The sequence below is a fragment of the Spermophilus citellus genome, assembly GCF_964194105.1.
Source record: "Spermophilus citellus genome assembly, chromosome: 1".
In the NCBI taxonomy this organism is placed as follows: domain Eukaryota; kingdom Metazoa; phylum Chordata; class Mammalia; order Rodentia; family Sciuridae; genus Spermophilus; species Spermophilus citellus.
Window position 1 is genome coordinate 195667796 of NC_138182.1, and position 23862 is coordinate 195691657.

The following is a 23862-nucleotide window of genomic DNA, read 5'->3' on the forward strand; positions in this document are numbered from 1 at the left end:
CCCAGGAATGGCCTTGGTCCCATAATCAATAAATAAAAGTATCATTCAAAATAAACATTATAAGAGATGCTTCATGAGGAAAGATCCTTCATGCATTAAAGACAACTTTCAATCTCATTGTAGCTCTAAAAACACAATTAATGATCAGTACCTAGGATTATATGGTAAATTAAATGCAGGGAGAAAACTGTAGCCTGAGGATATATAAGCATAATGGTCTAATAAAAATTATTTTTAAAACTATTATTACAGTGGAATAAAGTCTCCCTTCAAACAGCCAAAATTCTTGACATACACATCAAGCAAACTGCATATATGTAAGAGAGGAGTGGTGACCTAAAAAAGATACGTATACAGTCTGCATTAAAGAAATAGAAATCATAATGTTTCAATTATGCTAATAAGTCAAAGAATACTGATAGTAATATTGAATAAAAAAACAATTTTCTGTAGGGTAAGAAAGTCACTTAAAAAAAAAAACACTTTATTCTTTGATTTGCTAATCAGTTCTATAGGGAGGCCACCAGGGCTGCACTGCTGAGGAGTGGAGAAGGAGGTCATATTTGATTTTCTCTGCTGCTGATGAAAGAGAAAAAAACGCAGCAAAAAAAAAAAATCAGATATCAAAGACATTTGAGAGAGCAAATTTAGAGACTACTATGAAGTAGAATAGGAACAGCACCCACTCAGTCCTATGAACAAAACCAATGACTGTTATCAACAGCTAAATCTAAGCTTATTACGTAATTATTTGCCCCAGGGAGGACACTAGCTGCTGGGAACTGAAGTGACCTTGATCACTCAAGCACTGCTGAATGTTCACAGCTTCCCCTCCTCCTTACTACTGAAAAAAATGTGTGTCTTCCTCTCTCCCCAGCTTCTGCTGACTTCCAATCCCATCCCTCTCAACTGCTCAAAGACTTTGTTCTTTTAGTTAAACCCCCTCAATACAGCTCCATCAAAACTCTCCTTTTAAAAGCAATTCATTCTCAGTAGTTTAACATGTTCTATTATATGAAACTACATGAAACTGACATTCTCTTAAGCCAAAAATAGTCAAATATCTCCAATTCTGTATTCTTATATTCTTAATGTCTATAGTTTATATTCTAAATATTCTTATATTCCATGTATCTATATACCTCTATATTCTTAATATTCTTGTATAATATTAGAGCCTATTTAAATTTTGAAAAGTCAATCAAACTCCTCTGCTTCCTTAACTCATGGGATTTTTGGTGTCAACTTGACTGAACTAAAGAATCCAGATAGCTGCTAAAGCATTAATTTTTCTCAATGCTTCAGCAAGGAGACCCCCCCTCTCTCCTGCTAAAAGGGAAACCCAGTTTCTTAGCACTAATTGGAATGATTGGGCTGCCCCAAGGGGATCTGGAGGAGGACCAGGGAAGGTTGATATGTGAGCCATTAGACTGAGTGTCAGCCCTCAATGTGGGCAGATACCTCCTTATCAGCTGGGAGCTTGGACAGAACAAACACATAAAGGGCACCCCTTCCAGCCGGTCCTCTGGCCTTGGAATGCTAGAACTCCAGGTTCTCCTTTGGAATCTAAGATTCACACAAGCAACCCCCCCAGACTCTGAGCCTTGGGTCTCAGTCTGAGAGTTACACCCAGCTTCCCAAGGATCAGAGCTCATGGACAGGGAATGAGCCACACTACCAGGTTGTCTAGTTCTCAAATTTGCAGAAAGCCTATCATGGGACTTGTTAGCCTCCATAACTAAATGAACAAATTCTCTCAATAAATCCTCTCTTTCACCTTCTCTCGGTATATACATATGCAAGCACATGCGTATGTTTGTGTGTATATATAAATACCCTATCCTTCACAATGTACAGGGATTATCAAGAATCTCTACAAGTAATCCCTTCTTCCAATAAACACCCATGCATTCTACGTGCCCAGTTCAATCTGTGCCTGTCTATCTACCAAAAAAGCCCTCATAAAGTCCCCAAAGCCTCCCACATTTCAAGCCTGGTGAAGAATACTGTGCGCTGACCTTACTTATCATCTCAAGGAGCACGCAGCACAGTAAAACACTCCTTCTTCCTGGAAACATTTTCTTCACTCACTCCCAGGACAACATGTTCTTAGTTTCCATCTGGGTCACAATTTATCAGTCTCCTTAGTTGGCTCCTTCTCTCCCTCCAGGGGTATCTGGAGGAGGATTCCAGGGAAGGTGGATGTTAGAGAACTCAAGGTTAGCTCCTAAGCCCTGTTACCTCTCCACACTGCCTGACATGATCTCATCCGTTCCATGATTTAAATTTCCTGGTTGTAATGATGTCTCCCATATTTATATCTCCTGCTGAAATCTCTTCTCTAAAAACAGATTCATATATTCAAACGCCTACCTGACATCTCTATTTGGGCTTCAAAGTGAAATCCAAAACACCTTCACCACAAGCCACTTCAGACCTCAAGTCTCCTTAAGTGCCTTTAATCTTCACTTGGTTGGACACCCTCAAAATCTTGGTGTGATAATTGTTTTCCTCCTCCTTCCTTATAATGCTCACACACTCAAACTACCTATAAGCTCTTTCTATCCTGCCTCTAAAATAACTCATTGAGTCAGTCAACCTCTTTCCTTCTGGACTCCTATCAGCCTGCTTTCAAGTCGCCAATAGTCTCCCCTGGCCTAGTGCAGAAGCCTCCCACCTGATTTCCCATTTACATGCTATATCCTTCATCCATGCCCTTATTCAACTTGCAATACCTTTCTTAGCAGGCAGTGCTTGTTTCTTGTTGTACTTAGAACAGTAAAACACCTACAGGCAAACACATACACTCATTCTGGTATACCACATTCAATAAGAAGGTGCAACCACTTCCTTTCTCATCTTCTCGCTGATAGTGTCCCAGTTCCAAGTCAGCTCCTCCCCACATCTCTGTACCTTGAACATGTCTTTTGTATATACAATGCTTCAGCTCTCACCCAGTTCACTTCTGTATAGCCTTCTCAGCCATCCTCAAGTTATTCTCTATCTCAACTTGATACTATTTTCCTCCACAGAATATTACAATTATCCACTTAATTCATGTATTGCTTCCACTTTTTCATTACTACGTGGACCTGTATATTGAGAAAAGACACCATAGCGATTTTGCTCTTCCTGGCACTCTGATTCCCAGCACAATGCCTGGTACATAGAAGGATCTCAAATATTTGCATGAGGAGAAAGAAAAAGAAAGAGGAAGAAGATGAGACAAAAACAGTGTGCAAAGGACTAAATGTTAACCTCACGCCCAAAAAAATTCAAATAAAAAAACAACACTTAATTTAAAAAAAAAAAAAATTTTTTGAAAAAAATCTTCATTGTATCACATTCATTTCTTACCCAAAAAGATAAGAAGAACACAGGAAGGAAAGTCCTAAGAAACAGGATGGCCTTCATGGATTGTCTGGGAAATGACACAGAACCTGACCTACGTTTGGTCACAGCATGATAATTATGACCTCGTGAGCAGGGTAGAATGTATGGCTCCCTTTCTAGGGCAAAGATTATGAATTCTTTATGGTCCAACCAAAAATTATTTTCACTAACCACAGTTTAAGAAGTTATGGTTTTTCAACTGATGTGGGCAGCACAGGCACTTTGGAAAAAGAATATCAAAATAATTTTAGAATGTTTATTACCATGGTAATAAGATCTGTACTCAATCAAATCAAATTTCTAGTTTAGAGAACTTTAGATAAAATATTATTGTTTATAATGTCATCAATGGTAGCAAAAGACGCAAAACTTTTCCCCAATGTATATGTATCTGAAATTCCTGATCAATCTCACCTTTCATTCATGCATTTTTCCCCTTCAATCTAATTCTGTTAGACTCAGGATATCACTCTATCCCATCAAGATGTGATTCTGTCTTAACTCTTGATTCTGTCATCAAATGTTCCTAATAATGTAACAGCAAATAATGATTACTTTTATATTTAATGCCCTTCTTCACCAGATAAAGATAAAGGGAGGTTAGTTCAATAGTTAAGTATATTCAGTTATTTGAATTCCAATCCTTTGGCACTTACTACCTTAAGGAAGTAACTTTTCTGGGCCTCGGTTTCCTTATAGACAAAATGCAGATTCTATGCCTTGGAATGATTGTGAAAGAAGTTAGTTCAGAAACTGCCATCAACTAATCACTGCAAAAGGTATGATTATGGCTGCTGCTACTATAATAAAAGTATGGCTTTCTAAAAATTACTTTGACAGATACAGCATGCGACTATAGAAATAAAATTAAAACCAAACTTTAAAGTCAAGCTACATTTGAATTCTGGCTCCATATCAAATGGCCATGCAACATTGGGCAGGTTTCGTAACTTCTCCATACCTCAATTTCCTCATCTATAAAATGGAGATAATTAATAACACCTAACTCATAGTTGTTATGAGGATTAAGTCAGCATATGAACATTAGTTTGAATAGTGTCTGCTAAAGTAAGCAGAATAATGATTAATCAAAAATGTCTGAGTCCTGGGGGTTGGGGCTATAGCTCAGGGTAGAGCTCGTGCTTAGCACATATGAGGCACTGGGTTTGATCCTTAGCACCACACAAAAATAAACAAAATAAAGACATGCTGTCTGACTACAACTAAAAAAATAAAGGTCCTAATCCCTGAAGTCTACAAATACATTATCCTACATGATAAAAGAAATTTTGCTAATGTAATTAAGATTTTGAGATGGTGAGATCATTCTAGAATACTCAGTTAGACCAATATTAATCACAAGGGTCCTTATAAAGGGGAATAAAAAGAGAGAGGACAGTCAGGCCAACGAAGGAGAAGTAAGGACAGTAGAGGTCTGAGTGATTCTATTGTTGGGAGGGGGCCTTGAGCCAAAGAATACATTTAGCTTCTAGAAGCTGGGAAAGGCAAAGAACAGATTCTCCCCTAGAGCCTCCAGAAAGGAACACAGCTTGGCAGACATCCTGATTGGTCCAGTAGGGCCTATCAGACTTCTGTCCACTAGACCTGTAAGATAATACATTTTTCTTGTTTTAAGCCACTAAGTTTGTGGTGGCTACCAAAGCAATATAACGCTGGTAAAAATTTGGCCCTACATAAATAAAGCTTAGAAAGGATCCTTACACTTGCAGTCTGTTAGAGAAAGTCTACCCAAATCCCCATCAAAAGAACTGAAGTTTTGATTTGCATTTCTCTAATTGCTAGAGATGATGGACATCTTTTCATTTTACTGATTGATTGTATTTCTTCTTCTGTGAAGAGTCTGTTTAGTTCCTTAGCCTATTTATTGATTAGTTTTTTTTTTGTTTGTTTTGTTTTGTTTTTGGTTTTTTTTTTTTTTTTTTTTTTTTGGTGTTAAGTTTTTTGAGTTCTTTACATATCCTGGAGATTAGTGCTCTATCTGAGGTGCATGTGGTAAAGATTTTCTAGCATTCTGTAGGCTCTCTCATCATAGTATTGATTGTTTCCTTTGCTGAGAAGAAGCTTTTTAGTTTGAATCCATCTCATTTATTGATTCTTGATTTTACTTCTTGCACTTTAAGAGTTTTGTTAAGGAAATCAGATACTAAGCCAACATGATTAAGATTTGTGCCTACTTTTTTTTTTTAATTAGGCAAAGAGTCTCTGTTCTAGTCCTAAGTCTTTGATCTACCTTGAGCTTTTTATGCAAGGTGAGAGATAAAGATTTAATTTCATTTTGCTACATATGGATTTCCAGTTTTCTCAGCACCATTAGTTGAATAGGCTATCTTTTCTACAATGTACATTTTTGGCTCCTTTGTCTAGTATGAGATCAATGTATTATGTGGGTTTGTCTCTGTGTCTTCTATTCTTTACCATTGGTCTACATGTGTATTTTGATGCCAATACCATGCCATTTCTGTTACTATTGCTCTGTAGTATAGTTTAAGGGCCTGGTACTGTGATGCCTCCTGCTTCACTCTTCTTGCTAAGAACTGCTTTGGGTCTCTTATTTTTCCAAATGAATTTCATGATTGATTTTTCTATTTCTATGAATAATGTCATTTGGATTTTAATAGGAATTGCAAAAACACAAGCAATAATAAGTGTTAGCAAGGATGTGGGGGGAAAGGTACATCCATACATTGCTCATGGCACTGCAAGTTGGTACCACCACTATGGAAAGCAGTATGGAGATTCCTCAGCAAACCTGGAATGGAACCACCATTTGACTTAGTTATCCCACTCCTCGGTTTAAACATAAAGGACTTAAAATCAGCATAATATGGTAACATAGCCATATCAGTGTTTACAGAAGCTCAATTCACAATAGCTAAACTATGGAACCAACCTAGATGCCCTTCAACAGATTAATGGATAAAGAAAATGTGGTACATATACAAAATGAAATATTACTCAGCCTTAAAGAAGAATGAAACTATGGCATTCGCAGGTAAATGGATAGAGCTGGAGAAAATCATGCTAAGCAAAAAATAAGCAAACCCACCCCAAAAAAACAAAGGCTGACTGTTTTCTCTGATAAGCAAATGCTGCTCATCCATAAAGAAGTGTGGGGAAGGCATAGGGAAGAATGAAGTAACTTTGAATTGTGCTGAGGGGAGGAGAGGGGGTAAGGGTGAGAAGGACAGTGGAATGAGATGGACATTATTACCCTATATACATGTATGATTACACTACTGGTGTGACTCTGCACCATGTACAGCCAGAGGAAGGAGAAGTTGTGTTCCATTTGTGTACAATGCATCAAAATGCATTCTCCTGGGATTGGGGATACAGCTCACTTGGTAGAGTGCCTGCCTCAAATGCACAAGGCTCTGGGTTCGATTCCCAGCATCACCAAAAAAAATGCATTCTATTTTCATGAATAACTAATTAGAACAAATTAAAGAAGAAGGAGGAGGAGGAGGAGGAGGAGGAGAAGGAGGAGAAATAAAGAAAAAAGAAAGGGAATTGTGAGCCTGAGTAGCTACAAACCCTACAAACCCCCACAATGGAGAAATGGAAGGAAAGACCATAAACTTCATAAGCTGTTTCCCAGAGGCATAACTTGGTCAAAGAAACATCAACTCTTTCATCTGAAACAGAGTTTTAAAGTCAATGAATAAAGTGTTTTAAAGCCACTCTCGGACTTTGGTAGGGCAAAGAAGAGATAAAGAAATGACAGTCATTTTCCAGGAAAAAGCCATGGTGACTTGGACCAGGGCAATGGAGGTAGAGGAACAGGACAGGATGTGACAAGATGAATAGACTAGCAAAAGGGGCAAGAAAGAAAGAAATTGGCCTTAGTTTTTTGCTGTGGCAACTGGGATGAAAATGAGTGGCATTTTAGAGAAACAGGGAATACTGGGGAAGGAACAGATAGAGGGGAAAATATGTTCTGAGCTATCAGATATCTGAATGGTGGTGTCAATTTTAGACATGTAAGTCTGGAACTTAAGCGAGAAATCAAAGCTGAAAATACGAACTTGAGTGATCAGTGCCAATACAAATTTCAAGCAATGGGAACAAATGGGATTACTAACAATGCTTCCATAGATCTGCTTTGTATAATTTTAAATGGCTCACCAGATAATTCTCACACATCCCCAGTTAAGAACCAGCGTATTCAAACTAAATATATAAATATAAGAACTTTGATTTTATATTTCCAATAGGGTACTGTTGTTATTTGCAGAATTCTCTGGTCAGTCAGCCACAATTCCGCCCATATATAAAAATTCTCCTTCCAGTCAGATCTCAGGCATTTAATATGAAGGCTTTTGGGTTTGACAGAATGATAACCCCTCAAGCACTAATTCCACCAGTTAAAGACACATAGTGTTAAACTCAAAAGGAGAAAAAATGAACCAGGGCTGGGACCACAGATATGTATGTATCCCTAACTCTCTATCAGCAAGCCACAGTTACAAATAGTTTTCTAATACTGTTTTTTCCAGATCTGGGAGCTTAACATGCCCAAATTTCTTCCAAGGTATTGTCTTTGTGCAGCCACGTCTATATTCAACAAAATAAAAGCCCTTAACAGGTGAGCATGAAGAACAGTGAATTATAAAATACCCTACCAAAACACAGAAGCAATACATACTTTGTTCTGGCAAATCATTATTCATGTCACACCTGACAAGGTACGGTGGTAACAGAGTATACTTAAATACAGGTAGATGACAAGAATGCCAAATGAGGATTAGAAGAACAACTAGGACTTCCAGTGTGCCCAGGTAGGATATTCAAGGGCCTTGTCACTGCACCTGGGCAACCACTGGGAAGCTGCCAGAATCACTATGGAGGATCCCAGCCCTGACCTGGAATATTAGCACTCCATCCTCTCAACACCCTCCTCCAAAAATGTGGTTAGAATTCCAGTTGTTAGCACTTTCTTCAGGCTCCAGTAGACAACTCCATTTCCACACTGTGAGTTTCCAGATGCATGTTTATTTTAAAACCGTATGGCCCCCACCTGCACCAGCCCAATAAGGTTGCATAGAAATTACCTCCTATTGAGGCAACACTTTAGGCACCAAGTTATTACAGCAAGTGAGACTCTAAAAAACAGACACCCTTTTAAAAACAATTACTAGAAGGGTTTGTAAGTAGGGCAAAATGTCTGGATTATAAAATATTTTAATAAAATGCAGTTTTATTACTTACAAATCCATTTAATAACTACAATTAAGTGGCACTAAGCAAATTAACTATTGAATTCTTTAACTCAGCACTTCCCAAACTATTTTATGGAACACTGTTTTTTTCTTTTTGAAAAACTTTTAAGAACCACATTGGGAGAAGTCTTGGGGATTCCAACATGGCGGAGGGCGCAGAGAGATCAAGTCTCTGACCTCTTCAGCGTTGCACGAACAGCTGTGACTCAGCACTAATCCATCCTGCTGAAACAACTGGTCAGCCCTTCTCATCCTACGGAGGTAAATGCCTACCGAGCCTTCATAGGTAGTGGCCACAGGTTTGAAACGGGACTTGGGAGAGACAGTAAGGACCCACCGGTAGCATTGGTTGCCCGGCAAAGGGAAACGAACTGTCGCCATTTGCAAGAGATACCACCATGGCAGAGAACTGACGTCATCAGACTGCGGCGGAGGAGATAACTTCATTGAAACCTGCGGCTACAGGTGTGTAATTCCCTAGCCTTCCCTCTCCACACATCGGGGAAACCTTAAGGGCCCCTCCCAGCTCTGCCGTAAGGGCCCCTCCCAGCTCTCCCGTGAGCACGATAGCCAGACCGAGGGAATCTGATCATATATTATGCCATAGGGCAACCCTCAGTAAATATAAAGGGGTAGAGATAATACCATGCACTTTATCAGATCATAATAGAATGAAACTGGAAATGAATGATAAAAGAAGGAAGGAAAAATCCTACATCACATGGACAATGAACAATATGTTACTGAATGATCAATGGGTTACAGAAGACATAAGGAGGAAATCAAAAAATTCTTAGAGATAAATGAAAATACAAACACAACATATCGGAATCTATGGGACACAATGAAAGCAGTTTTAAGAGGAAAATTCATCGCCTGGTGGTCATTCCTCAAAAAAAGAAAAAAAACCAACAAATAAATGAGCTCACACTTCATCTCAAAGCCCTAGAAAAGGAAGAGCAAAACAACAGCAAATGTAGCAGAAGGCAAGAATTAATTAAAATCAGAGCGGAAATCAATGAAATTGAAACAAAAGAAACTATTGAAAAAATTAACAAAACTAAAAGTTGGTTCTTTGAAAAAATAAATAAGATCGACAGACCTTTAGCCATGCTAACGAAGAGAAGAAGAGAGAGAACTCAAATTACTAACATACAGGATGAAAAAGGCAATATCACAACAGATGCTACAGAAATACAGAAGACAATTAGAAATTATTTTGAAAACCTATATTCCAATAAAATAGAAGATAGTGAAGACATCGATAAATTTCTTAAGTCATATGATTTGCCCAGACTGAGTCGGGAGGATACACACAATTTGAACAGACCAATATCAATGGATGAAATTGAAGAAGCCATCAAAAGACTACCAACCAAGAAAAGCCCAGGACCGGATGGGTATACAGCGGAGTTTTACAAAACCTTTAAAGAAGAATTAATACCAATACTTTTCAAGTTATTTCAGGAAATAGAAAAAGAGGGAGATCTTCCAAATTCATTCTATAAGGCCAACATCACCCTGATTCCGAAACCAGACAAAGACACCTCAAAGAAAGAAAACTACAGACCAATATCTCTAATGAACCTAGATGCAAAAATCCTCAATAAAATTCTGGCAAATCGAATACAAAAACACATCAAAAAAATTGTGCACCATGATCAAGTAGGATTCATCCCTGGGATGCAAGGATGGTTCAATATACGGAAATCAATAAATGTTATTCACCACATCAATAGACTTAAAGATAAGAACCATATGATCATCTCGATAGACGCAGAGAAAGCATTCGACAAAGTACAGCATCCCTTTATGTTCAAAACATTAGAAAAACTAGGGATAACAGAAACTTACCTTGACATTGTAAAAGCTATCTATGCTAAGCCTCAGGCTAGCATCATTCTGAATGGACAAAAGTTAAAGGCATTCCCTCTAAAATCTGGAACAAGACAGGGATGCCCTCTATCACCACTTCTATTCAATATAGTTCTCGAAACACTGGCCAGAGCAATTAGACAGACAAAAGAAATTAAAGGCATAAAAATTGGAAAAGAAGAACTTAAATTATCACTATTTGCAGATGACATGATTCTATACCTAGCAGACCCAAAAGGGTCTACAAAGAAACTACTAGAACTAATAAATGAATTCAGCAAAGTGGCAGGATATAAAATCAACACACATAAATCAAAGGCATTTCTGTATATCAGCGACAAAACTTCTGAAACGGAAATGAGGAAAAACACTCCATTCACAATATCCTCAAAAAAAAATAAAATACTTGGGAATCAACCTAACAAAAGAGGTGAAAGATTTATACAATGAAAACTACAGAACCCTAAAGAGAGAAATTGAAGAAGATCTTAGAAGATGGAAAAATATACCCTGTTCATGGATAGGCAGAACTAACATCATCAAAATGGCGATATTACCAAAAGTTCTCTATAGGTTTAATGCAATGCCAATCAAAATCCCAAAGGCATTTCTTGTAGAAATAGATAAAGCAATCATGAAATTCATATGGAAAAATAAAAGACCCAGAATAGCAAAAGCAATTCTAAACAGGAAGTGTGAATCAGGCGGTATAGTGATACCAGATTTCAAACTATATTACAGAGCAATAGTGACAAAAACAGCATGGTACTGGTACCAAAACAGGCGGGTGGACCAATGGTATAGAATAGAGGACACAGAGACTAATCCACAAAGTTACAACTATCTTATATTTGATAAAGGGGCTAAAAGCATGCAATGGAGGAAGGATAGCATCTTCAACAAATGGTGTTGGGAAAACTGGAAATCCATATGCAACAAAATGAAACTGAATCCCTTTCTCTCGCCATGCACAAAAGTTAACTCAAAATGGATCAAGGAGCTTGATATCAAATCAGAGACTCTGCGTCTGATAGAAGAAAAAGTTGGCTCCGATCTACAGATTGTGGGGTCGGGCTCAAAATTCCTTAATAGGACACCTATAGCCCAAGAGTTAATAACAAGAATCAACAAATGGGACTTACTTAAACTAAAAAGTTTTTTCTCAGCAAGAGAAACAATAAGAGAGGTAAATAGGGAGCCTGCATCCTGGGAACAAATTTTTACTCCTCACACTTCAGATAGAGCCCTAATATCCAGAGTATACAAAGAACTCAAAAAAATTAGACAATAAGATAACAAATAACCCAATCAACAAATGGGCCAAGGACCTGAACAGACACTTCTCAGAGGAGGATATACAATCAATCAACAAGTACATGAAAAAATGCTCACCATCTCTAGCAGTCAGAGAAATGCAAATCAAAACCACCCTAAGATACCATCTCACTCCAGTAAGATTGGCAGCCACTATGAAGTCAAACAACAACAAGTGCTGGCGAGGATGTGGAGAAAAGGGTACACTTGTACATTGCTGGTGGGACTGCAAATTGGTGCGGCCAATTTGGAAAGCAGTTTGGAGATTCCTGGGAAAGATGGGAATGGAACCACCATTTGACCCTGCTATTGCCCTTCTCGGACTATTCCCTGAACACCTTAAAAGAGCATGCTACGGGGATACTGCCACATCGATGTTCATAGCAGCACAATTCACAATAGCTAGACTGTGGAACCAACCCAGATGCCCTTCAATAGATGAATGGATAAAAAAAATGTGGCATCTATACACAATGGAGTACTATGCAGCAATAAAAAATGACAAAATCATAGAATTTGCAGGGAAATGGATGGCACTAGAGAAGATTATGCTTAGTGAAGCTAGCCAATCCCTAAAAAACAAATACCAAATGTCTTCTTTGATATAATGAGAGCAACTATGAACAGAGCAGGGAGGAAGAGCAGGAAGAAAAGATTAACATTAAACAGAGACATGAGATGGGAGGGAAAGGGAGAGAAAAGGGAAATTGCATGGAAATGAAGGGAGACCCTCATTGCTATGCAAAATTACATATAAGAGGTTGTGAGGGGAATGGGAAAATAAACAAGGAGAGAAATGAATTACAGTAGATGGGGTAGAGAGAGAAGATGGGAGGGGAGGGGAGGGGGGATAGTAGGGGATAGGAAAGGTAGCAGAATACAACAATTACTAACAGGGCATTATGTAAAATTGTGGATGTGTAACTGACGTGATTCTGCAATCTGCATTTTGGGTAAAATTGGGGGTTCATAACCCACTTCGATCTAATGTATGAAATATGATATGTCAAGAGCTTTGTAGTGTTGTGAACAACCAATAAAAAAAAAAGAGCCAGAAGTCTTGAAACAAACAAACAAAAAAAAGAACCACATTGGTTTTCCATATAAAACTTATTGTTAGTATATTTATATTCTTATACTTAGGACTTTGAGATAATCTGTCAACAGTGTATCCCATCCAAGAACTGTACCAAATTTCCTGTGATATACTTTTGCACAGCAACAATCCCCAGGTAACCAAGGTCATGTTGTTATACATCATCTAGTCAGTGACTCTGGTCTGTGTTGATAATCTTCTATTTTTTTTAGGACATATAATTGTCTCTGTACCTAGAATAATTATGGACTATCTATTTATACTACCTAAACTCATTCCCCATAGATAAAGGATATATATTGTATCTTAGGACCTGCTGACAGAAGTTATCTCAACATAATATAATGTATTTTACACAAGTAATTTTGGAAAACAGAATTTCAATGTAAAAAGAGAATAACTGTCAGTAAAGGAAAAAAGCCAATCAACCTAAACAGTATTAGCCTATTAAAATAAATGCAACTGACATGCCTGAGATCATTTTTTTACACAGAAATAGTCTGGGGGAGCCTCTGAAAGCAGAATTGTATTAAGTAGTATAATCCACCTCCCTTTTAATCTTATTTATACTAATAATTTCATAAATAAGGCCCTTCAACTTCTTACTAACAAGACAGGTATTTAGGCAAGCCCCAACTGAATTAATATAAATGGTGAATTTCCTGACTATGCTTTATGAGCACCAAGGATTCTAAAGTTTTACATATTTTTTACCTACATCTTCCTGTATAAAAATCCATCTGAACCAGCTGGTCTACGTGGGATAGTAAGGAACAGCAAGGCATGACTTAATATATGAGAACATAACAGCAATTTCTAAACATCATACTATCAGCTATAAAAGAAGAGTTAACATTAGAAATTTCTGAGGATCTCAAATCTCATTTTTTAAAACAATTATTGGATCTTCTTCCCTTAAAGTTACAAAAAATATTGTGCATCTCAAGTTTTGTCATCATTTGGCCATACGTGTGTTCCAGAGATGGCCCTGGGTCACAGACAGTTCTTACTTTATCAGTTGCCAACCAAGCAAAAGGGGATCTTCTTTATTCAAAAAATAAGAGACAATTCTCAGAAATCTCCCTGACCTTTGAAACAACCTTGAGCTATGAACCCTGCCATTTGGGGTACTGTCTTTTGATTGTTAGTATCTCTCTCCCTCTTCACCACCTCATCTTCACTCCCCATCCACACAATCTATGTTCTTAGAACTTAGAAAAACTAATCTAATACCAATAAATTGTACTAAGGATGACAAGGGTCTTTTTAAGTCTCCTACTGAAATGAATCTTTGAAATTATTCCTTATGATAATCTTATCTTTTCTTAGGTATGCTGTTCTATGAGCTGGTTTCTGACAAATTGAATACAAGCTGCTTTATTTTATTAACATCTGCTGCACAATAATCTTAATATAAGAAGTGCAGCTTCTGGCTATAAGAAATGTACTTGGCTCTCTGCTCTCCTTATTGAGCACAGTCCCGGAGTGAGCTCATTCTTTCTCGACTCTGATGACGCCCAGATCAACATCTCCTTTCCTTGCTCTCTGGTCCCAGCACTCAGCCCATTTGGCTATTTCCACTAACATCCACTTCATTATAATGAAACTGAACTTGGTTTCCAAACCAGCTTGTCTTTCAACCCACCCGTTTGTTTGCAAACAATATAACCCAGTCTCCAATGCCCCAAAGGAAAAAGGTGAAAGAAAATTTTTGACTCAAGCCGCACATCATCATTAGCCTTTTTCATATCTGTTAGAAAGCCCTGGTGCTTCTCTTCACAAAATGTCTCCATACTTTTCTCTCTTTCTACTCTAGCCAATTCAATACTGGTACAGAGATTTACTGCCTTATGTCTGTATTACCTCAAACAGATTCTCAGCTGCCTTCCTGCTTCTGAGTCTTCCTACACACTGCTACCAGAATAATCTAGATTGAATATTCTCTTAGCTTCCAGATCTAAAATTTTCTACAAAATTAATTCTCTTAACACTGCTTTTCTCAAGCAGCTGCCTGGCATGCTCAATAATTCTGAGTGGTTTGCTACCATCTAACACATAACTCTTCAGACTGACTCTTGTGGCAATTAATTATCTGGTCCCAAACTATCATGTTTTCCCAACTAGTCTTTACACACACCAGACTGATTCCAAAGCAAGCCATTCTCCTCCTGTCTTCCCAAGATACCAGGTCCTTCATGATGCCAAAGCTTTGGAAGCATTGCCCTTTACACTAGCAAAGATCTTCCTTCCATCAAAGTCCAATCAGAAAACCTTAGTTTCTTTCCCCTCTCCTTTGGTCAACTTCAACTTGGCCATCACCCAAACTTACTTGAGTTTCAGAACTCCTTTTAAGGTCTTTGTCCTTCTATTAAAAACACAAAATAAGATTTTGGACTATAGTTTTTGACTCAGTTCCTGAATCCCTGGACTCTAAAACAGTGCCTGGTATACAACAGGTACACCATAAACTTCTATCTATTGATAATAATTGACATTTACTGAGTACTTAATATGTGCCCAGCACCATTCTAAGCTCTTTAAATTAATTCATTTAATGAATAATTAAGTAGCTCTTTACTGTATATTATTGTTTCACATATGGTAGTTTTATTTCCCCAAATAAGTAGGAAGTTCTTTCAAGACAAGAAACATAGTTAACATGTCTACCACAATTTTCAAAGTACCTAAAACATAGTAAGTTCTCAAATACACATTTGGTATGATATATCAAGACTGAATTATAGGTCAGGATGTATATTCCAGGTAAGCAATGACTGGGCAAACTGCTGAGATCTAGTTTATGTGGCTCTGTGCCCTTATGTGAAAAATCAAAAACTAAATTAACTGACCTGGAAGGACTCTTCCTACTCTAAAATTCTACAACAACGTTTTCATATGTAAGACTTCTCTGGAATGCTGATGACTCTTAAAAAGAATGACTATTTTACTGGATTCTAAAATGCAAGTTCAGGATTTTTTTAATGGAGAAAATAATTCTGAGAATAATTCACAATCTTAGGCTTCCATTCTCTTGTGCTGCTCATAATGTTACTGCCAGGGCCTAGACTCATGAACTCCATATTCCTCCACACCTGTGGCACAAAGGAAAATGAAAGGACTCCTGCAAAGGATGTCTTCAGCCCTGTCCTCCTAACCCTGAAAGGAAATAAAATATCACCAGATCTGAATTTTTACTTAGATATAGATCTATTCTTTCATAAATGCCTAAGTGTTTAAAAGACAAAAATCAATGCCAAAGTCCCCAGCTCTTCATGCTCCTGATTCAGGACAATATGGCTCACTAGCAAGAATACAGCATAAAGTCAGATTTGGGGTATGCTCCGCTCTTCAAAAAAGCATTTAATTTTTCTGGGCCTGCTAAGAAAATCAGTGGGAAATTCATTTATTTGCAGGAAAATACACACAAATCTTTATTTACACAAATACATACATTTAACAATTAAAAAAACTAAAAACTTAGCATTAACCTTAAACACCCCTCAATGAGATGAATTTTGGTTCAAACTAAGTATACTGCAATTTAAACATGGTACTATAATCTCTACAAATGCAAGAAGATGATGATAATATTTAAAAAGACTGAAGAAAATGGATAAAAATTAGCAGGAATTACTTACTCCTTAAGTAACAGAATAGCAGTCTAGTAACCCTGCTGACAATCTGGTGGTTCTCTACCTCCACACTAGGCAACCCTCAGGATCTCAGAGAGAACTGCCAAGTCCTGTTCTATTTTTATGATTTACTAAGAAGATACCTACACCTGGGATCTACTTCTACAGTACTAACCCACTCAGATTAGACTTGGAATGCAGGTCATCTGTGAATTACAGCAGATTCAAACCACTATAAAGTCATGGTTTTCAATCTTGAAGTCAATGAATTTTTCATAGCTCATGATCCAGAACACTCCTTCCCAAAGCAGTTCTATAGTGAGAAACCTTCCAGTGATAGAAGGGAAAAAAATTTAATGCATTAAGCATGCCTGTCCTCTAGCATAGATGTTGCCCAAGGATATGGAAATCTAAGAAACATATATATTACACAAGTTTTAAGCCACACTCAAAAAAAAAAAAATTTTTACCAATGCTTACTTAATAACCAGTTTATGAGAATTTTCATTTTTTATTTAGTCTAAGTTTGCTTCAACAGCCCTAAACATATTATTTGCCTCCAATGTTAATGATTGATAGAGAAATATACTTTAAGCCATGAATTGGCAAACTTCTTCTGAAAAGGGCAAGACAGTAAATATTTTACTTTTTGTGAGCCAGAGAGTTTTTGTTCCAACTATTCAATTCTACCACTATAATGTGAAAGCACCAGAGACAATCTGGAGAAGAATCACCATGAAGCATTATTTAACCATTTAAAAATTTCCAGCTCACACAAAAAAAAACAGGTAGTAGTCCAATTTGGCTTATGGTTAGCTGACTCAGGCAGATTTTAAGACCTTAGGGACAAAAGAGAAGATATTTACTAAAAACTTCATTCTCTTCCTGCACTCACCTCCATCCTCCTTTCTTAAAACTTGCTACTGAGAAGACAAAATGAACATAAGGAAAGCCTCTTCCCACTTTATTTCCCAGTTTCTTTTCCTGCCTTCCCTCATCTCAGAAAGGCACATAAAATATGATAACCAGAATCGTCAGAATTAAAACAAAGGATTACACTGAAAAAAGTACACAGTCTGCCTGAGAAATTTTTGGAATCTCAAATTAATTATGCATATGATTTTATAACACTTTATAATTAATCAATACATTTTATCTTCCTATGATAAAAGGCAAGGGAGTAAACCAAGACTACTGCGACCTCTAATTCCACCTGTACAAAGTAAAAGATGATCTCTTTACCAAGATCTGACCGTTATGTTTTTCTCAGAATATATATGTCCAGGTGGTAAAGATTAGAAAAAAATTAAGTTTCATTATAATAAACTTACATTTTTTTCTTCAACTTGTATATGAACATAATCTAGCCTTATGTTTTCTGTAACATGTTACAATTTAGAATTTTAAATATATAAGTGAATTTTAGGCCCAGAGAAAAATACAGTTCATACATCAAAAAATGCTAGTTATCCTTTTGAGTATTGAAATTATACCTTTAACCACTCTTTCCTAAAATGCAAAATGCTAACAAAGTGCACTGGGTATAAAGAAAAGGCCTTTGGCTTGACTGTAGCAAAAGTGATTTTCAATGGGAACAATTCCCCCACCACCCCCACAGTAGATATTAAGCAATATCTGGAGACATTGATTGCTACAACTGGGAAGAGAAAGAAAACAGTGCTGTTGCCATATATTGGAGTAGACAGCAGGGATGATGCTAGACATCCTACAAAGCACAGGACAGTCCCTAACACCAAAGATCCTCATATCCAAAATGCCAATAGCAAAGAGGTTGCAAAACCCCAGGACAGAGGCAGAAAAAGGTAGAATATGTGCAGTTTTAAACTAAAGTGCTCCAAGAGCAATCTTTTCCTTAGAAAACAATATGTTAGATTTAGAAGTTTAACACTAAAATATTTATAAGATTCTTAACTATGCATTTATCTGCTTTTAGAATACAAATAGCATTATCTTAAATGCATTCTCAGATAACACCAAGAGATTCAGAGTTTAATCAAATGATTTACTTCCTTCCTATCATAAGGCAAATTTAGCAATACTTACTAAAGCACAGGTGTGAGCTCCACTACAATACCATCAACCCTCCAAACCTGTTTGAACCTCAACATGGTTTCAACCTTAAAATTAGCAGCTTGTCTTAATAACTAAAACCAAAACCCATTTTAGCTCAAATGTTCTACTTCCTCTCCTGATCAAACTACTAACAGCAATTATAAGAATCAGCAAACTCTTGATAAAAATCGCTGCTACCAGGAACCTGACTACCAATTCAGAACTGGCCAAAAATGCAATGAGGCCTTTATCATCCAGCAACCACAGATAACCAAAGCTGTTAGGTATCCTCCCACCTTCTTAAAAGTCTCTCTATGGACCTGGGAAACAACAAGGGAAAACTTAATGCTACAGAGTAAAAACAGATAAGAGTAGAGCAGGTGATCAGCACCAGCCACTGAACTACTACTTCAAGAAATGTCTCAACACTTCTGTCTTTCAAAAAATATACAAGGTTTTATAGCTCTCATAAAAAGCAACAGTTGACTGAGATTAAAAACAACAACAAAAGTGGTCATTTTCAATGTTCTGTCCATAGTCCAAATATCCCATAATGCTAATTAATGAGTAACAGAAAATACCCTTTCAATAAACAGTCATTACATCTTTGTGACTAAAGTGTTTGTCCAAACCCTGAACACAGTGTTGATCTGGGAACAATACATTCAGATCAATTAAAATAATAAAATGAAACCTCATACCAAAGGCAGTCACCAGCATCTAGCACAGTTGGTTCATAGAAGTTTAGGTCTCAGAGTCCCACAAGACTGTTGGACTCAAGAGGGAAACCGCAAAGGGATTTAAAGTTCTGAATTCCTAACTGCTACCTCTGTCAAAGTTCCATCACTTTCCAAAAGCTCTCAAGCCTTGTATCACCTAAAAGGAGACAAATGATCAGACACAAATCTGATCAACTCAGGGCAATAAGTGCTACCATTTATAAATACAGTGCACTGGAAAGAGGGGAGAAAATCATATTTTTCCTATATGTCATTCATAAGATTTACAGATTCGTGAAAACAACAAAGGAAAAAAAAACTGAGAATCAAGGTCCTAGTTATACTTATTGTCATAGGTCAACTTTTTTTAAAAAAGTTATTTATTTTTTTAGTTTTTTGGTGGATACAATACCTTTATGTGGTGTTGGGGATCAAACCCAGCGCACCACGCATGCCAGGGGAGCATGCTACCGCTTGAGCCACATCCCCAGCCATAGGTCAACTTTTATTAAGGTCTATTGTGTTGGACTCAAAAAATACTAGTGTTATATAGCACTGAAGCACTTTTTTAAATGTGTATTATAATGCCATTATAGAAGTTAAAGGGAATAAAAGGCATAAACGTCCCTACCTTCTAAGGACTTGTAATCAAATACTTATGGAAACTAGAGTGTTCCATACTTGATAAATATTATAAGGTTTGAACTTGATTTTCACATTTTCCACCAGAATCTCAACTTCTGTAGAGACTTACAGAAGCTAACATTAATCTTGATGGTCATACGATATTCCTGTTATTTAAAAATTGATTATTTGTGATACAAAAACCTAACTTACTATTTTAATTCTCCAGATCCAAACATAAGACATTAATAAGACTTGTTATTACTCATGCTGAAGATAGTAAGCAACTTATGAAATCTTCCTGGGAGAATGATGAAGACTTTCAGGGAGACCTTAACAATGTTTCCTCTTTTCATCTGTTCAAATTATTACAACTGACCATAAAGAATTTTCAGGGGATTACTGTTCTGGCCAGCCTCTGATCCAGAGTGGAATTTTTACTATTAATCTTGAAACACACACACAAGCTAAAAGAATAAGCCACCTGTTGCTGCCAGCCTTCAAAGGAATTCTCCCTGGAAGCACAAGGGGAAAGCCCTCCAAAGAATTGGAGAAGGCAGTTCCCAAGATGAAAGTGGAATACTCTGAGTGGGCCCATTCCTTCCCTAGAAGTCTGGTCAAGTGGTAGAAAACACAAAGTCAGGGAAGGAGGGAAAAGAACAAAAACCCAAAATACAGCAAAGAGATTTCTCTCAATTTTGGATGGTCTTTAAGTAAAAATACCTTGCTTACAAAATGGAATTTATACCTTACTGAAGGTTCCATATCAACTGAAAGAAAACTAAATGGACAATACAGAGAAAACTCATACTTTCTAGATACATTATTCTACTAGACACCAAAAATGACATGCAATGGCAGACTACCTTGGTTCTACTAAAATTCAGGAATTCGGTATGCAAACTCATCAGAGAAATATACAGCAACCCACTTTCGCTGTGTTTGGTGTTATTTATCAATTAAGAGCAACATACAGAGGTCATGAAAAAAATTAAAGAATCAATTCACATGCTGTATGCTATGCTGCATAATGATTTTCACTACACTGTTTAGTTGTGAAATAAGCAGGGAGATTCTGGGAAGATAGAAATCTCAAGCACTAAATGTTTCAGGAAAAGAACCACATTCATTGTGGCTTTACAATAAAAGTTCCTTTAGAAAAGGAAAAAAAAAGGCATAAGCTAAGATTCCACAGAGCAACATGCCGCTCCACTAGGTCTTTCCACAAGCAAGCAGAGGCCTAAACTATAGGCAAAGGATTCTCAAATGTCAGGACAGCAGAGTGGCCAAGAGGCTACACTCCAAAAGCTGCCTGTTCAAGTCCTAGCTTTTAGCTGTGTGACCCTGGGCAAGATAATCTCTTCTGTGCCTTCTTTTCCATACCTACTAGGTGGTGGTTGTACCAGTCAAGTTTATTATGAAATACGCACAGGCTAATGTCAGATAGGAAAAAGTGAAGCTCATAAAGTCTACCTACTTGGGGATTCAGTGGCCTGCCAACACTCAACCAACAAAGAGTACCTTCCTCCTACAGTGAAAATTCAACAGTAAAAACTTGAGAAAGACAACCTTAACTACAAAAAACACCTTCCAAACCCTCCCCCTCTTACCCACAAAGCACTACACACACACTGTGCCCTTCTGTCCTAGCAGCCACTATCCCTTTCCACCAAATGCTTTAACTTTAAGCAGAACCTAAGCCCATTACTGAGTACTAGAGATAAATATTAAAATACTGGAATTAACTTTGCTTAAGATTTCCTAGTAAATGAATGAGTCAATCATTCTTTAGAAACAAAGTAAAATGTCAAAGTTGCCAGAGAACCCCAATGCAGATGTTTGCATAAATCGTTTTCAAGTGATCACCAAGCCAAAAGTCAATGTACATTACTCAAGACAACACTTTAAGTAAATCAGTTTTTATGTTTTTTTTTTCCTGTAATGGAGAAAATTCTGAAAATAAGGGGGAAGTAGGAACACAGTAAGTTTAACCCCCAAATTACACAACATATCAAACAAAGCTTAGAACTCCTTTTTCTCTCTAGCTTCAGAGGGTTTACTTTTTGTCACACTGTTTTCTCCAACCTTATCAACAAGCACTGGGTAAACTGTAAACTTGAAAGTTAAAATCAGCCCACAGTGTTTGTTAAATATTTTCTCTATCATACAATCTAGGGGAAACGGAAGCTTGTAAAAATTCAAAACATCTGCCTACGGGATATTTAATGTGGCTCACCTGCAAAATATTTTGAGTGCTCTGAAAAGATGACAGAATCAATCCATAAGAGAGTCTTTTCTCACCTTCACAATAATTCAAGTAAAGTTTGTATATTAATTTCAATGAAATCCAGGCCATTTGCCCTAGCATGTCAGAAGAAAGGGCAAGGATACTTTTGGTCATTTAAGCTGTCACACACACACACACACACACACAAAAAAAAAAAAAAAAAAAAAAAAAAAAAACTAAAACAGCCACGCACTCGCGGCCTAAATTTCTCTGTGCCTAAGGAGTCAAGTAGTTTCTAGATTAGCCTGTCAGCATGAGTTCTTCAGATTCATTCATTACAGGTCACACAATATTTACTTGTACTGAAATTTCCTAAGTGTTACAGGTCATTGGAAAAGAGCTACAAACTGAACTTTCAATGTCGTAGGGTACCCTTCCAAATAGAACCGGTTGCGTCGTTTTACTTATTTTTGGTAACTTTACATAAAACACTTTAGTCGCATCGTTTTTCTAACTCATTTGCCAATCTGACCACCGGGAGCAGGACTGAGCGCCCCACAGCTTCCGGCTGGAGTATAACACACGCTTCCTCACTCGGCTCCCCACGCCTGCTCAAAACCAACCCTATGTAACAGCTGAAGAATGACGACACTAAACTCTACCCTGCGATCCACATGAAGAGGGCTACAAAATGAAATAAACTTTTGTCTCTTAAACGACCATGAAGGAAAAATGTTAAAAAAAAAAAAAGGCCAAGTGTGGTTTGTTTGATCAATTTCCACGACTGGTGCGCTCAGGGGTCTGGGCTGGCGCGGCGGCTTAACCCTGGGTGATCCCAGGGGCTATCACAGCGATGCTGCTGCTGAAGGGGTGCCTCTCGGTACACCGGTTGCCCCAACCAGCAGGTGCTCAGGCCGGGGTGCGAGGGCCAGAACATGCCCACTTCCCTCGAGCGCTATACTGCCACCGCACGCCGCCAGACACTTTGTTAACTCAGCGTGCCTGGGAGGTGGAGGTTCCCGGGTCGTGGTCACCGCGGTCCAAGCTTCGGAGCCCTGGCTGAAGGAGGCTCGGCCTCACCCTGCCCTGGCGCTGAGCAGCCAGTAACCACAGGCCCTCAGCTTACCCACTTAGAGCCAAGCGTCGCGGCTGCCTGGTGCTTACCTGCGGATAGGAGCCCTCGCGGCGCGGGCTGCTAGGGTAGTCTAAGTGACCCCTGTCCAGCATCAGGTAGAGCGAGAAGATGACCACACAAAAGATTGCGCTGCCGAACACGGTGAACTGGCGGCTTAACTTCATTTTCCTCATAGACTCAGGACCCGGACACCGTCCTCACTCGGAGAAGGTGGAGGGCTGTGGACTCTAGAAAAGGCCGCCGGAGGCTCCCTGCTCCCAGGTTGCGCGCTCTCGGGTACTGGTGTGGGTCCGGACAGCCCTCCGCACCTCGTCTCCGGCGCCACCAAGCGCGCTGGGCCTTCGCCCTGGCCCACTGCCCTCCCCGGGGCAGGCGTTCCCCTCGAGGCGGAACTCTCCTACAGTGGGGATAGGGGCTCCCACAAACTTAATCTCCAGCTCAGCGCCGACACCCGGCAGGGCGCGCCTAGCAGGCGGAGAGAGGTCGTTGTCCGGACTTCCTGCCACCACCGCCCCAACTGAGTCGGCAGGAAAA

At 38.3% G+C, this 23862-nt stretch overlaps 1 protein-coding gene across 2 annotated transcripts in view; it reads right to left on the minus strand.

The window, feature by feature from the left end:
- MAN2A1 (mannosidase alpha class 2A member 1) overlaps positions 1-23572 on the minus strand; it is a 175916-nt gene extending 152344 nt beyond the window's left edge. Inside the window, exons 1-2 of one of the 2 annotated variants that reach the window (XM_081291425.1) lie at positions 23358-23490; positions 2019-2176 (exon numbers count right to left, since the gene is read on the minus strand). In XM_081291425.1, coding sequence (XP_081147551.1) covers positions 2019-2078 — 60 coding nt within the window. In that variant the 5' untranslated portion in view covers positions 2079-2176; positions 23358-23490. Of the gene's footprint in view, positions 1-2018; positions 2177-23357 lie in introns of both variants that reach the window. The other variant, XM_081291424.1, reaches the window with a different exon arrangement.
- Positions 23573-23862: the final 290 nt, after the last annotated feature.